The sequence below is a fragment of the Fukomys damarensis genome, unplaced genomic scaffold, assembly GCF_012274545.1.
Source record: "Fukomys damarensis isolate Sample0158 unplaced genomic scaffold, DMR_v1.0_HiC HiC_scaffold_24, whole genome shotgun sequence".
Classification (NCBI taxonomy): Eukaryota; Metazoa; Chordata; class Mammalia; order Rodentia; family Bathyergidae; genus Fukomys; species Fukomys damarensis.
In genome coordinates this window covers 16190682-16205437 of record NW_022900936.1, presented here as the reverse complement: position 1 = coordinate 16205437, position 14756 = coordinate 16190682, and the positions used below count along the sequence as shown (strand labels likewise).

Here is a 14756-nt window from a genome sequence, read left to right as displayed (position 1 = left end):
GCAGCCCTGTGCCCTGTAGGGTATCACATAGTTCTGCTTGTCATCTCGTGGCTGACAAGCTGTGCTTGCTGCCACTGCCCAGGGTCACTTGGGAAAATAAAAAAATTCAAAATGTAAATAAAGTGCGTTTCTACTAAATGCAAATTGTTTTTACACCTTGATGAAGTTTAAAAATCCTGAGTGAAATCATTGTAAGGTGGGGTCTCTAGGTAATAAACATAGCCATATACTCCTTGCCGATTTTTTGCATATTAGTAATGTGTAACACCTTCTTCAGATGTTTAATTTTTTAAGTAATAAACTATTGAGTTGGAGTTAACTCGTACATCTCCTTAGGCGACTACTTCCTTCCAGTTTGTCCTGACTGCAGTTCTGACAGTTTCCTGCCTTGCTGGAAACCATTCCATAATGGGAAACCCCACATCTACGGTGGTCTTACTGCACTCATACTTTGATGTAGCCACCACATGCACATGCTTTCATAAAGCTCGCAGATAATTATTTAAATGTTTCACTACACACAGTTTCCAGTTCTACACATTCTTTCCCATTTACTTTTTAATATAGCATTATCAGTTTTGAGATTAACTGTAATTGTTAGTGTGGACTGATGTATTTTAATCACTGTGTCATATTCCATTCAATTAATACCTTATTTATACACTGTCTACTGACGTACATGTAGGTTACTTCCAGTGTTTCATTATTTTAAATTATATGTTGATCAATGGTACAGATGTCTCCTTGTGCATTTGGGGGAATTTTTAGGGACTGTATCTTTAAGAGGTATTGTTAATTCCTCAATTATGTCCATATTCAGCTTCCTGAATTGGTCAAATTGCTTTCCAAGTGTATTTAAAGGTTTATATTCTCCTACTAGTATAGTATTTATCTTTGCCCACATTGGTTGGTACCAACAGGCTTACCAAATTTTGCCAGCCCAATGGGTATGAGAATATATTTCATTATTTTAAATTCTTCTCTCTGCTTTAGAAAGGCAGGTCACGTATGATGTGCGTGTTTCTGCCCCTTCTCCTCTTTCCTCTATTACTTTTGTTATGCGCACAATTTATCTATTTTCCTACGAAGATATTCTGGCCACCAATCTTTGGAGAATACTACGAATTGTAAGCATCTTCTCCAAGTGAAGAATTTCCCAATCCTTTTACCTAAGAATTTTGTTACCCTGTATATTTACCATTTAAAAAATACAGAAATAATTTGAGATAAAATGTATATACCATAAAACTTATCATTTAAAAGTGTACAACTCGGGCCGGGGATTTAGCTCAGCAGTTCGGTGGCTGCCTTGCAAGCACAAGGACCCGAGTTCAACCCTCGGTACCACACACACACATAAAAAGTGTACAACCCATTGATTTTTAGTATATCTCAACAGCTGTTTGTGCTTTTAATTAAAAAAATTTTTCCTATTCTGTTGACATAAAGCCACTCACTTATTTTTTATTTTTTACATTTATTTAAAAATGGATACTATATATAAAAAGATAAACACTGTACATGTTAGAGGAGTACCATATGACTTTTAAAATGAACGTACACATGTGTGTCCTATTGATTACATTTGAGTATATCCTCAATGTGCATCCACTTGCCTATAAATGTCTCTAGTTTCTCCTTCTATATGGCTGAGTAGTACTCCATTTTATATATAAGAAAACACATTTTCTTTAACTGTATAGTTTCTCTGGTGTGATAAACTAAAAGTGTAAACCAAGATCAAAATGTATAATTGGTATGGTATAATAGGAAGAAAAGGTCTACAGGTATAGGGGAGGTGGGAGGGGTAGGGGAAAGGTAAGAAGGGAAAAAAAATAAGAGAAAAGGAAAAAAGCGGAAACAAAGTCTTTGTAAATGGGAAAGGGTGGAGGGGGTGAAGGGAGGCCAGGAGAATGGGGAAAAAATAAGAACCAAGATATGTTATGTAAAGGTACAAGATCCCAAAGATGAATGTAAGTGTATTGTATACCTAAAATGTAGCAATAAAATATATTAAAAAAATAAAATGCATATTCACATTAGGCAATGATTAAGATAGGTTAAATGTATCTTTCCCTTCAAATATTTATCATTTCTTTTAGGTGAAAACATTCAAAATCCTTTGATAATTCTTATATTCCCTCTTTTAAAAAATCATAAATATTTGATTTTTATAGTTATGTGACAATGATAGTACAATTTTTGAAGTTAAATAATAGAGTGATCTAATTTAATATCTATTCAAATAGCTAGCTAATTGTTCTAGCATCATTAATTAAGTAATATATTCACTTCTGCTAGCTTCTAGAGCTATTTCTGTTATCTGTCAAGCTCCCATACATAAATGAGCCCATTTCTACGATCCATATTCTTTGGCTTTGTCTGTGATCCAATATCACAGAATTTGTTTTCCATAGCTTTATAATAAATCTGGATGTCTCTAAGGCATGTCTTCTCAGTTTATTCTTCTTCATATCTATCTTCACTTTCCTACGACTTTTACTATTCCACATATATTTTAAGCCCAGTATTTCAAATTCAGTGAAAACAAAAAGGTCCTGTGTGCTTTGATTAGAGTTATAATGTATAGACAACTCAGGAAGAATCAACACTTATCAGTATTGACATTACAATATTCCCAGCCATAATTTGTTATGCCTCTAGTTCTGTCTCTCATACCTTCAAAGTTTCATGCATTTATATTACTCTATAAATGCCATGGGAACATTATTGGATTTCTGACAAGGGATCCTACAGTTTTTAAAGTTTTATTTGAGATGTGTTTATATACATACACACTGCATTTTCTAAAAATTCTTGTTTGTATATAGCAGTAAACTAATTTTTGTACACTCACCTTGTACAGTGACTAGTTTTTATAGTCTGAGTGTTGCCAATCGTATTATTCTTAAATTACAGTAATTTCGTTTCTTCCTTTCCAGTTCTTTCTACCACTTTTTGTATTTGGCTTACTGCTCATACCAGAGAGAACTCTTGGCACAATGCTGAATAGTGTGGTAACAGACACACTCTTGTTTTGTAGTCGCTTTTATTAAATTTTCTTCTTTTTTTAGTACATGTTTGCAATACATGTCCATCACGGGGAATTGCTACATGTATGTATGGCATTTTTACTTCCTCTTCTCCTTTCCTTTCATATTTCTATCTCCAACCCTGGGTTCCCTTTCTATGCACAAAAGGTCTACCTCTCTGTTTCCCATAATTGTTATCTCGCTCTTTAAATTATTTATACTTTGAGTTTCTCATATAAGAGAAACCATGCAACATTTAACTTCCTGCATCTGCTTTAGTTTATGGTCTCAAAAGTGGCCGCTTTTAAAGGGAAACATAGCATTACACCACTAAGTACAGTATAGGATGAAAGGCAGGTTTTTACAAAAGAAGTCTATTAGGTTAAAACAGTTTCCTCTGTGCCTACTTTGCTGTGTTCTAACTTGAGTGATAAGCCGCATCAACTGCCTCTCATTTTTATTTGATCTTAGAATTACTCTTGTTCAACAAGCCTTCGGAAGACCCTAAAGCTGGAGTGAAAGGAGGTTCTCTTTGATTCTGTTTTGTGCTTTTCCTGACAGGTTAAAGTTTCTGCTTTAACCATTAGCTTCTAAGTAGCTCAAGGCCAGGGCCACATCTGGTTGGTTCATAGCTGTAACTCTCTGCAGCTGGTGTTGTTAACTAAACATCTCTGTATGTAAATGTAGAAATATATTGTTGGTAATATAACCTGAAAACTTTATTTATTCCTTTCTAAAAACAAATTATACAGTATTTTTGACAAGGGAAATAGGAGTAAATATAAATTTGAGAAAAGTTTTAAGTATTTAGACATTTGTTTGCTCTTAATAAGATAACCAGTACGATGCGATTATATGTCTTCTGAGAAATTCTGGCCAGCTTATCAAATATAAATTGTTGCTACACTTTAAATCATGTTCATATTTATTTTAATCTTTTAATAGTTATTTATCTTTATGTCATTCTAAAAACAAAAATAAGGCTCCTACAAACTTTTGATTTGCTCTGTATATACTTTTCAGAGGCTTTTTCTCATGTTACTAAAATTCTTTTAATCTAATTAATTTAAATAATTTTTAAAACAATGCCAAAGTTCTTCTAAAATACATTTCCTGTCAGTGTTTGAGTGTCTCATGTGTTTAATTCAGAACACTTTCTGTTTAATTTTTCTCTCTCCACTGCTTAATGACTACAGAATCTTGTATGCCACTGGCAAACATGAAACCTTTATCTTTTAACTCAGTTTTTTCATTCACCCTTGTGATATCTATCATCTGTCTTTGCAAAACTGTGGGTCATACATCTTTCACATTTCATTGAGAAGAAAAGAAACTTAATTCCACTAGGATCTCCATTATCAGTTCTTCCTCCTGATTTTTTTCCCTGTGGGGATTTTTATGTTGGCCAAATAGTACTCTGAAGACTCCTTAGACAGATCAGCATTTTACAATGGCAAAATGAAAAGGCAAAACTGTATTTTGAGTTGGGAAATTAAACTCTATACTGTAGCATTCAGCTGACCATGTCTAGATCTGTCAGTATTTGATTTTCATTTAATATTATTGCATTATTCTCTTACATGGTAGAGTACCTTCATGTTCAGTAAAGTTGTTTGTAGCCACTGCATAACAGTAATTAGCCACCTGATTACACCTTGAATTCTACCAGTTCTAAAGATTACTGTACAAACCGCATCTTTTTGTGGGATCTGCCCTCCAAGGACCATTAATTATATTTCAGCAACAGCAAAACTGTAATATCCTTTTCCATATTCATCATAGAGTATTTTGTCTTCCATGGAAAAGAATTGCTGAAATGAATTATTCAGGAATCAGTCTGGTGGGAAATTGTTTATTTCTCAAATTGGTCCAAATTCTCATTTTTAAGCATACTGAGACTTCTAATTTTCAAGTAGTTGCTCACATATTCAAAAGTCTCTTACATGGAGACATACTTTCAAAGTCACACTTTCTATCTTAAAGTATTCTAAATAATGTGACATTTCAAACTGTCCATTCTAAATCTTTCCTCCATGGAGTAAGTAAAAGCAGTGTTTCTTTGGAGCCTTCTCGCCCTGGTCTATTTTCTTAGTGGTGTCTAATAGTGCATCTTTTCTATGTAAAATTGGATGCCGAGTTTTACCAGAAAAATACTGAATTATTTCATTTTATATTTTGTAGGTATGACTAATAAAAGCATGTTAGTAAGCTCCTACCTTTTGCCTGATCTACTTATTCCTACATTATACTCGAATTTTAACCTTCCCCTGCTAGCTGCACTGTACATGTTTTCCCATACTGATCATTTCCTTTCCTGTGTCTCTACAGACAGGAGTCCCTCTGTCTGGAATGCATTTCCCTTTCTTCACTGTTCATTTATATAAACTCCCCATGCTTCCTTCAAAACTCTGGTCAAATGTCATTTATGAAGCTTTCTCTAAACATCTCATTCTAAACACACACACACACACACACACACACACGCACAATGTTTTCTCTATGGTCATCCAATAATATATCACAGATCAGATTACTGAATTTGAACTTTGTTTCACACTTGTGCAGACTTTCACATCTCAGCAGTCAAGGCATATTATTGATTTATCCTTGGACAGGACCTGCTCCAGCTCTGGTACAGGAACAGATGCTTCATATGCATCTATAAATAATTAAGTGATTAAACAGTATGTGTCAATTAGTGTAAACCTCTTTCTCACATTCTGGTTGATAACGTTGTGATTTTTTTCTATATGATATTGGTACCTGTGGCCATAATGACCAAAGGCAGAAATGCTATTTTAAAGCTTAATTTTGGAGATTTTACAGCAGATAGAAATAAATCTTAAAATTCTACCTGATTAAGGAAAAAATAAAGGAAACTGAAATTCTCCTCCAAAAGTTAATTTACATTTAGAATAGAAAATACCTGAAAAGAAGCAAGGAGAACTGAGGAAGATAAGACTTTTCAAATAAGAGATGCATGGAAAGTTAGCTCTTAATGATTAATGCAAGAAAGTACAAATGCAGCGCAAGTGAACAGAATTAAGTAATAAATATCTCTCTTGGAACTGCTGTTGTAAGTGACCAGGAGAGAGGCCTAGGAGACATCACCAGGACCCAATCCACAAACAATCCAGAATGTCCCAAATTATATTCTTGCTTCCTTTCAACTTACTTTAAACTAAATCAAAGTTTCTATTGTGAAGAGAAACAAAAGCTTCAACTAAGTTATGAAATTATCCATTTAAGACACATAATATTTTATTATTTATTGCTTTCTTCCTTATTACTTTTCTGATAACCACAGAAGTTTAACTTCTGTTAAGGTCATTCAAATGATTTTACCAAGAATGTGCCTGGATGCTTGAAAGAGGGGAAACATAGTTTATGAATTCCAAAATAGCACTATTTGAAAACATAAGAATCTTGTAAGCCTTCTTAGAACTGATTTATTTTTTTTTACTCGCTGCATTCCCCCCACATATACACAATAAAAAATAAAGCTTTGGGTGGAGTTTAGAACTCTTTTCAAATGTTAAACAATAACTGGAAATCCTGAACATGTATTCTCCTTTACCCAGTAGGGAAAACACTTTCAAGTCTCTCTTTTTGTTGTCGCTGTTAAGAATTATTTAACAAGGCATTTAGTCAATGGCTTCTATTTTAAACTGAAAGTTCAATTTTAACTGCCTGAAATATATTTTTCTTTCCAAAACACAATTCCTTTTTTTCTCGAGACATAACAAGTGCATGTTCCTAATAACCTTGATGAATGTGTCAATGAAATTAATGATTTACTTCAGTCAAATTGTGAAATTAGAGAGCTGGAACATATATCATAAAAGTGTGAGTTTGACTGCAAATATAAATCATATCTTCACATTTAAAATTCTTAAATATTCTGATAGATAAGTAATTATGTACTCTGTACATATTTACCAGGGTGCATGTAGAAAGAAGAAAGAAACAGGGACACAGAGCACACCATGGCATTGTGGACAGAAAGTAGGTGAGGGGCCTGCAGTCACTCTGACTTCCGTTCCCCGAGGCCAGGGCCACTTGGGGGTTTCCATTCACAACTCTCCCTGGAATAGTTTCTCTGGCGAGTGGAGATAAAACAAAACTAAATTTCCAATCTATTAATAAGGAATTTCAAATTAATTGAAATACTCTGCAATGATATATAACAGTAAACATCATTATATATTTACAGATGAACTGATAAACTCATGTAATAATTCTGACAGTTTTCTAACTGAATTCCTAACTGAACTAAGTAAAAGAAGGGGGCTTTAACTTTTTCCTACCAAATCTCACATGAAGAGAAATTTACCACTTATTTAGAGTTACTTTTCAAAGAATGCTTAAATTTCATACATAATTTTTCAATTTTAGCTATTTCCTGCATATAGTCTGCAAGAACTAGAATAGTCTTCAAGTGTATCCCAAAGTCTGACTTTTTTTTTTTACTGTAGTCAGACAGACAGACTCTCTAACACCAGTTCCAATGCTGATTCAAGAAAGGTTTCCCTGGTGCTGGGTTTTCTATTCTTGAGAAATGGAGGATGTGCTACAAGCCTTCTCAATGGACGCATCCCTAAAGTAGCTGGGCACATAGGACTTAGCACAGAAGAGCTCCTGTTTTCACAAGGTCCTGCACAGGGCATGAGGCAAGTATACCTGCCTGGGAGCAGAACAGTCCTCACATCATCCTAACTTGAGCTTCAGGAGGCAACAACGGAAGAAGACAGGAGGTAGGCCACTGCTGCCGTGGGAGCCACAGGGGATTCTGACTCAAGATCCTAACTCACTTTCACCTCACAGTTGTGTGTGCAGAGTAATGAAACGCGCACACGTCTCCAAACGCTCCACCCAGAAGCCCACTCCTGCCTCCTCATTTCCACAGAAGCAGTTCTGAAATAAATCCTTCACTTGTTTGGGGGAAAGGCTCTACGTATTCCTGGTGTGCATATCACTGTCTTAATGTGTGTGTGGTTTGATGCTTTACCACTTTGCATTAGTCACGCCTACCTTTTTTTTTTGAGTGTTAAACTTGTTTCCTGAAATTTCTATGCGTGTGTGACATACAGAAATCATATTTTTGCGTCTCAGCTGCTTTTATTCATAACTTCTCTCTTTCCTTGACTGGGTGCATCAGACAAATTAATACATGGATGGCAAAAACCTGGCTATAATTCAATAACAAATGATAACTTAGAAATACATCAATGCAGTAGACAAAAACCATTAAAGAACATTAACCATCCAACTAAGAGACAACCTACAATATGGGAAAACATTTTTACCAGCTGCTCCTCAGACAAAGGACTATTATCTAGAATCTATAAAGTACATCCATCAATAACATTAAAAAATTATCACCATGGGCAGGGATTTTAGCTCAGTGGTTCTACTGCCTGCCTCTCAAGCGCAAGGTCCTGAGTTCATTCAATCCCTGGTACCAGAAAAAAAAAGAAAAAAGAAAAAAAAGATCACTGATATAATGACTACTTAAAGCATTAGTGTAATATGCAGGATCAACTAATGGAAGAACCCATTTTAAAGTCTTTTAATAAGGATAATTTATATTAATTTGAATATTAACATCACATCCTAGTTAATGACGTGTGTCTAAGATGTCCACTAAAATTTTTATGTGAGTAATCCATTTAAACTCTCTAGTCCACACCTGCAACTTAGCACTCCCAACACTAACTGGACACCATCAATATCGCCAAATTTAACAAATACTCACGAGAGAATATTCCCAATATAGGCGTAGTAGGAGCAACAGTAGGGTGTGGTTCCATCACAGCAATAAGATCTGCAGTCTTTGCCACACTGAGCAAGGCAATTGTCTACATAATAAAAACCATGTGTGAGCCATTATGGTTGTGAAATCACAGCACCAGTATTCTACTACATATTGTTATCAGTTAGTTCCTGCTGTTCAGTAATTCAGATCTTCATCTTCATGCTCAGAATTCTAAAACATTTGCCAGCTTTTAAACTCACCTTGATTCCCAGTTAGACATAGGCGGGAAGAGCAAAGACCACTCTTCCTGAAGCTCCTTCACCAGGCACTGTAGTAGTCAGCGTGAGTCAAGTGAGATAATGAAAGGAGAAATGAATGAATGAGTCAATGATCATTCATCCAATTCGTCAGTAGATTTCTTTGAATAGTTTTTAATTGAGAAAGTTTTCTGATTTTAGAGCATTATGTTCTGAATCAACCTCAATTAATGAAAAAGTGTTATTGACATGGGTAATACCGAACAGTGCTAATTTAAAACTAATTTTCCATGACAATGTATTTTGTGCTTTTCTTTCCATGCCACTTTACCCTCATAATTACAGTTCGTTTCCATATGGAAACAGAAATCTCTCTGCTTTCTGTCAACTCATTAGGCTTGGAAAATGGTATGTTAGTTACAATAAGAAGTTCACATAGACAGTTATTTGTGAGCAATTAACAGTTCATTAAAAGTCATGCTGAAGAATCAATAAGCTATAATACTGCACAATATGAAAGAGGAAAAGGTACTGTCTGATCAAAAAGATGTATTAGAGGCTATACTCTTAAGCAAAATAAATGGGGCACACTTGAGTAAATACTGAGTAGTTTCTCTGGTGTGAAAAACTTAAAGTGTAAATAAGGTTCAAGTGGTATAATTGATAGTGTGAAATCAGAAGACAATGGTTAAAGGGGAAATGGGAAGGGGAGGGGAAGGAAATAAGGGAAAATAAAAAATATAAAAAAAGGAAGAAAAGGAAATGAAGTCTTTGTAAACAGGGAAGGGTGAAGAGGGAGAAGGGAGAGCAGGGGTATCGGGAAAAAATGAGAGCCAAGGCCTATCATGTAAAGGCACAAGATCCCAATTAGAAATGTAACTGTATTGTTTGCTTTAAATGTACCAATAAACTTAACATGAAAAAAAAGATGTATTAGAGGCAAGAACACCAAATTTCTATTTTTCTACGTTTTTCAAGAAGGAAAATTATACTAGAAATGTTAGATAAAAATTAGCCTAACCTTTTAAAATTTTGTTATCCTCATACATTGTTTATTTTTGTTATATTTATTTATTTATTTATATGTTTTTTTTTTTTTTTGAGACAGGGTCTCACTATATAGTTGAGACTGACCTGGAACTCACTATGTAGCCCAGGCTGGTCTCGAATTCAGAGCAATCCTCCTGTCTCAGCCTCCCAAGTCCTAGAATTAAAGGCATGCACTACCATTCCCAGTTATGTAGTTTTTAATTAATTAGGTTTATGAGTACATTTTAGGTATACAGAATGATCACATTCATCATAGGGAATTTGTACCTGTACATGATATATCTTGATTTTTATTTTTTCCCATCCTCCCTGCTACCTTGTTTTAAGTTATTATTGGGTTATAATCAGTACTACAAATGATAGATATGTGAGTTTAAAATACTATATATGATTAGGAAAACATAAAGTACACACTGATAATTAAAGTTGTGTCTTCAAGAATCACAAAATAAGTCATTTCTAATTTATTCCTTCTAGGTAATATTGACCATTATATAAACTATATAAAGATTTTGGTTTCCTATCAAAGGTATAATATTAAAAGTATAAGTATTTTATTTATATCTATATAACGTGTTGATTTATCCAGAAAAGAAATATTTGATTGCTTCTAATTCACCTCTTTGCTGAGATGATTCTTTACAAAATGATGTGATCAAAAGGTAGCAAATTTCATCTGCCTTCATCATGGCTTTTATGGAACAAGGGAGAAAGTTCAACTTCAAATTTTATTTCCTTGAATTTTATTTTTACATTATAGATAAATAACTACGAATGTTTGTATTTTCTTCTTGATTGTGATAAGACAAAAAGAGAGGGGAAAATTCTCTGTAAGCTTTAGCAACTACCTAAACCACTTATAAATTTTGAAGCAAAAACACATGGGAAACATTTAGATTCCAGGGAGAGGTTAAGGTGCCAACAATAAGTATTTTCTAGCTGGGCGTGGTGGCTCACACCTGTAATCCCAGCACTCAGGAGGCTAAGGCAGGAGGATTGCTGTGAGTTGAGACCAGCCTGGGCTACATAGTGAGTTCCAGGTCAGTCTCACCTACATAGTGAGACCCTGCCTCAAAAACAACAACAACAACAACAACAACAAAAACAAGTGCTTTCTGCAAAGGGCATCATACTTTTAATGGTGAATTTGTGCTTTCTTCCGTGACTATTCTGCTATTGTCACTTTTATACTATTTAACTTATTCACATATTTAGACTGGTCAGTTATCCCCAAGGTTTAGTAAGGATGTGTTACCTCTTGTTCTTTAAAAGCCACTCAGATCTGGAGAGAGCTACTGTCTTCACTATTCATAGTAAGACAACTGATGTTTAAGTAAATTCACCGGTGCCTTTTCAGTGAGGCTCAGGACAGTGAATTCTGTTAAATTTTCCATGAATGTCAAATATTCAATTAGTACCACCACTTTCCAGTTACTAATGCCATAAGGACATAATGTTATCAAAATTATTTTGAGCCCCCATTGCAGGAAACCAAGCTCAAAACCTTGTAGCCAAGAAGAAGGATTTGCCTGCAGCAAATATCTAGATCATGTCACACACTGTTTCTTATTTTTATGGTCTTTTCCACAACTCTTGTCTCCTTCCCAGCACGGGACTACTGAAAAGGGCAAATTTAATTACACTGCAAACACTTTCACAATTGCAACTTTTCCAGTCTAAACTTTCAACCATATCTCAAAGTTTATTTTGCTATGTTACTTGCTTTCTCTGGCTTGAGTTTTCACGCACTTATAAAAGAATGCAACGTTCCAACTGTCCTTGGAAGATATGTTGTATCACTTCTAATAAACAAGTTAATATCCCGGAAAATTAGATAGTTCAAACTTTCTTCAATAGCTCTTTAATTAAAGGCAGGAAATAGAAGAAGTTCCCCAGCTCACCCCCTTACCCCACCTTCGGGAAAGTTTAGTACAGGAAAAGCAGTATCTGGCTTGAAGGACTTGCTCAGAAGGGGCTCCTGCAAGCTATAGCTAAGGATAAGAAAGGAAGGAAAAGGAAGGGACGGAAGGCGCTGGCTGAGGCCCGGATCCTATCTTTGTAGCCTGCAGTAGGAATTGGACAATAAAATAAACACTTCATTATGTCTTTTTCTAAAGGTGACTCCACCATAAAGCATGATATTTCATGGATAGAAGCCTTGTTTGTAATTTACCTAACCAAACGGAGCATGAATATAATGAATTTGTTTGTGGAGAATAATTCAGATTAGGAACAGTGCATCTGCTTAGGTGCTTGTCTCATGAAACTGACAATCCATTTACCAGAGTATCTCAACTATTTCTATTTCTAACCACAACCCATACTTCCAACTCAACTGAATGGTCCATCATTGTGTATACACATCTCATGATGCTTGGTTTTGTTCCTACTATATTCTAACATACCCTACTCTATCTCTGCCCAGGGCTTTCTTATTTAAGTAAAGATCTTGTTCCTCCAATTTCTCCGCAATTCATCATTCCTGAGCAAGTGTTTGTTTGAGCTCTTTCAAGGGCAGGAGTTTTGCTTAGTCTCTGAGGCTGTGCAGACTGTCTTTAAGGAGAGTTTACACTTATAAGCCACCAATAAGATCCCCACCCTTTGAAAACCAACACACGGGATGGTGTCTCTCCTAGGACACATGACAGTGATTCATGGGCACACCTTCCTTCGCTCCCAGAGAAAAACTCAGAGCATGACTCCTGGTCTCTTCTTGATTAAATATGGCAAGTTTAAAAGCCTCTGGAATCAGAAATCCAGGAAGAAACACCAAAGAGTTTACAAGCTGAACATTTCTTATGAAAGACAGTCAACCTAGTATTGGTTAGTAGTTACTTCACAGTGTGTAGTTTGCTCTCTAGTTTGCTACATAAGGAGGGAAATTGATGGAACCTAGAGGAACCAGCCTTGCTGCTGACCAGCTGGGCTGGTTTCCTGAATGTGCAACTGGCATTGAGAGAACTGGAGGAAAGGAAGGGAAGGTGCAGTAGGAAGAAGTTTTCAGTCTTTCAAAGGAATAAAGCAGACACAAGAATAAGAAAAACATGTAGTGCAATGCAGTGGTTGACCAAGGGCAAGTGAAGGTCATTCAATAAAGTCTCATTTGTATTTCCCCCCCCTTCCTTCCTTCCCATGCAGCGGAGGTGGAAAGGATCTGCACTGCTTTAAATGAACTAATAAAGAGATTTTTATGGAAAATTAATGTGAATGCAGCTGTCCTTAATTCCTCAAATTTGGAAAATTTACATGGTTCAAGTAAACGGAATGTTGCAAACAGATTAAAATGTGAATTTTTCCCATTACATTGGAGCAAATTTACTACTTGTATGCATTCTATATTAGAAAGTCAGTATTTTCCCTATAGATATCTTTCAAATGACAGTTTTAAACATGTGCTAATGTGCCCTTTAATAAGCAGATTGAGAATTTCTATGGAAACTATATCTGGGGAGGTCAGATGAGAAATTAGATGCTTCGGTGACAACGTGGGAGGTCTTCATTGGAACTTGTGGTATCTCTCACAAGGTGAACTGCAGTGCCATTCATATAAGCAGCATTGCAGGGAGATGGGTTAAGACTGATTTTTGCCACCGGCAATCAAGCGCTATGGTAATATTTTCATTTAAAAATTAGCTTCTAACTTTGTTCTGGAAGTACGAACAGATGCAAGGACCACGTGTGTAATTAACTTTATACCTGACTACCCAATGAAAGGTTGCCTCGGGCATCCCATCAATCACAAAACAAAACTCAGTTTGCTTTATTAATCATTAGTAATTCTCACTAAGAATAATCAGAAGGCAGGAAATGAAATTCCCCCCACAAAAAGTGCGTAGCTACATGAAAGAAAACAGATTAGACTCTGGGTGAATTCATACCTCTCAAAAACCTTGTATTTTAACTCAGCGCACCCCATCTCCCAGCCTCAACACTTGCGAATCGTCTAAAGAACAAAAAAAGGAAAGTCTAAGCTTTGATTTCTAAAACCGCATACATCCAGGCAGTGGGCAGTGGAGGGGCCCGTGGGTAGCCTATAAGGAGAGGGCAAAGTCACCAGTTGAGTTTACTTTAAAACCCCAGCAAGACCTCCAAACTTCAGGTGCTTCTTAAAAGCGCTTTCCCTTCTCTGAGGGAAGGGAAGATTCCCTCGCGCCTAGATTCCCGAGTCCTGGATACATTTTACACTGTCCAGGCAGTGCAGTGCCCTCAACGTGAGGTTACCCTTTGCAGGTTGCTTGGCAAGGAGAAAGGGTCCGGGCAGCAATAGAAAAAGCCAAAGATGAAAACAAGCAAGCGCGCTGGTTTCTGGTGGGACCACACCATCTCTGCCTCCCACAAAGGTCTCAGATCGTCCTGCCCCGCCCGAGGTGGCCCCGACCCGGACCCAAACACGGCCCAGGCACCGACCGTCCCCGTCGCCCCGTGTCACTGACCTGCGTAGACAAAGAGCAGGACTAACTCGGGAAGCGGGACCCCTGGACGCCCGGGCAGCCTCGGCGGGTCCATCCGAGCCAGGACAGACCGACAGACGGACAGAAGACCGGACAGGGGCTGGGAGATCCCGGACGCGGCCGGGTTGCGGAGGTGGCGGGCGCTCAGAGGCAGAGAGGGGCTCTCCCCGGAGCAGCGTGGCTCGGAAGCCTGGCCATGGCCCGGAGACCC

At 36.6% G+C, this 14756-nt stretch overlaps 1 protein-coding gene across 1 annotated transcript in view; it reads right to left on the bottom strand.

Annotated features, from left to right (window-relative positions):
• The window catches only part of Cyyr1 (cysteine and tyrosine rich 1), a 97854-nt gene extending 83104 nt beyond the window's left edge, over positions 1-14750 (bottom strand). The window contains exons 1-2 of the mRNA XM_010608570.3: positions 14528-14750; positions 8788-8890 (exon numbers count right to left, since the gene is read on the bottom strand). Coding sequence (XP_010606872.1) covers positions 8788-8890; positions 14528-14600 — 176 coding nt within the window. The 5' untranslated portion in view covers positions 14601-14750. The remainder of the gene's footprint in view (positions 1-8787; positions 8891-14527) is intronic.
• Positions 14751-14756: the final 6 nt, after the last annotated feature.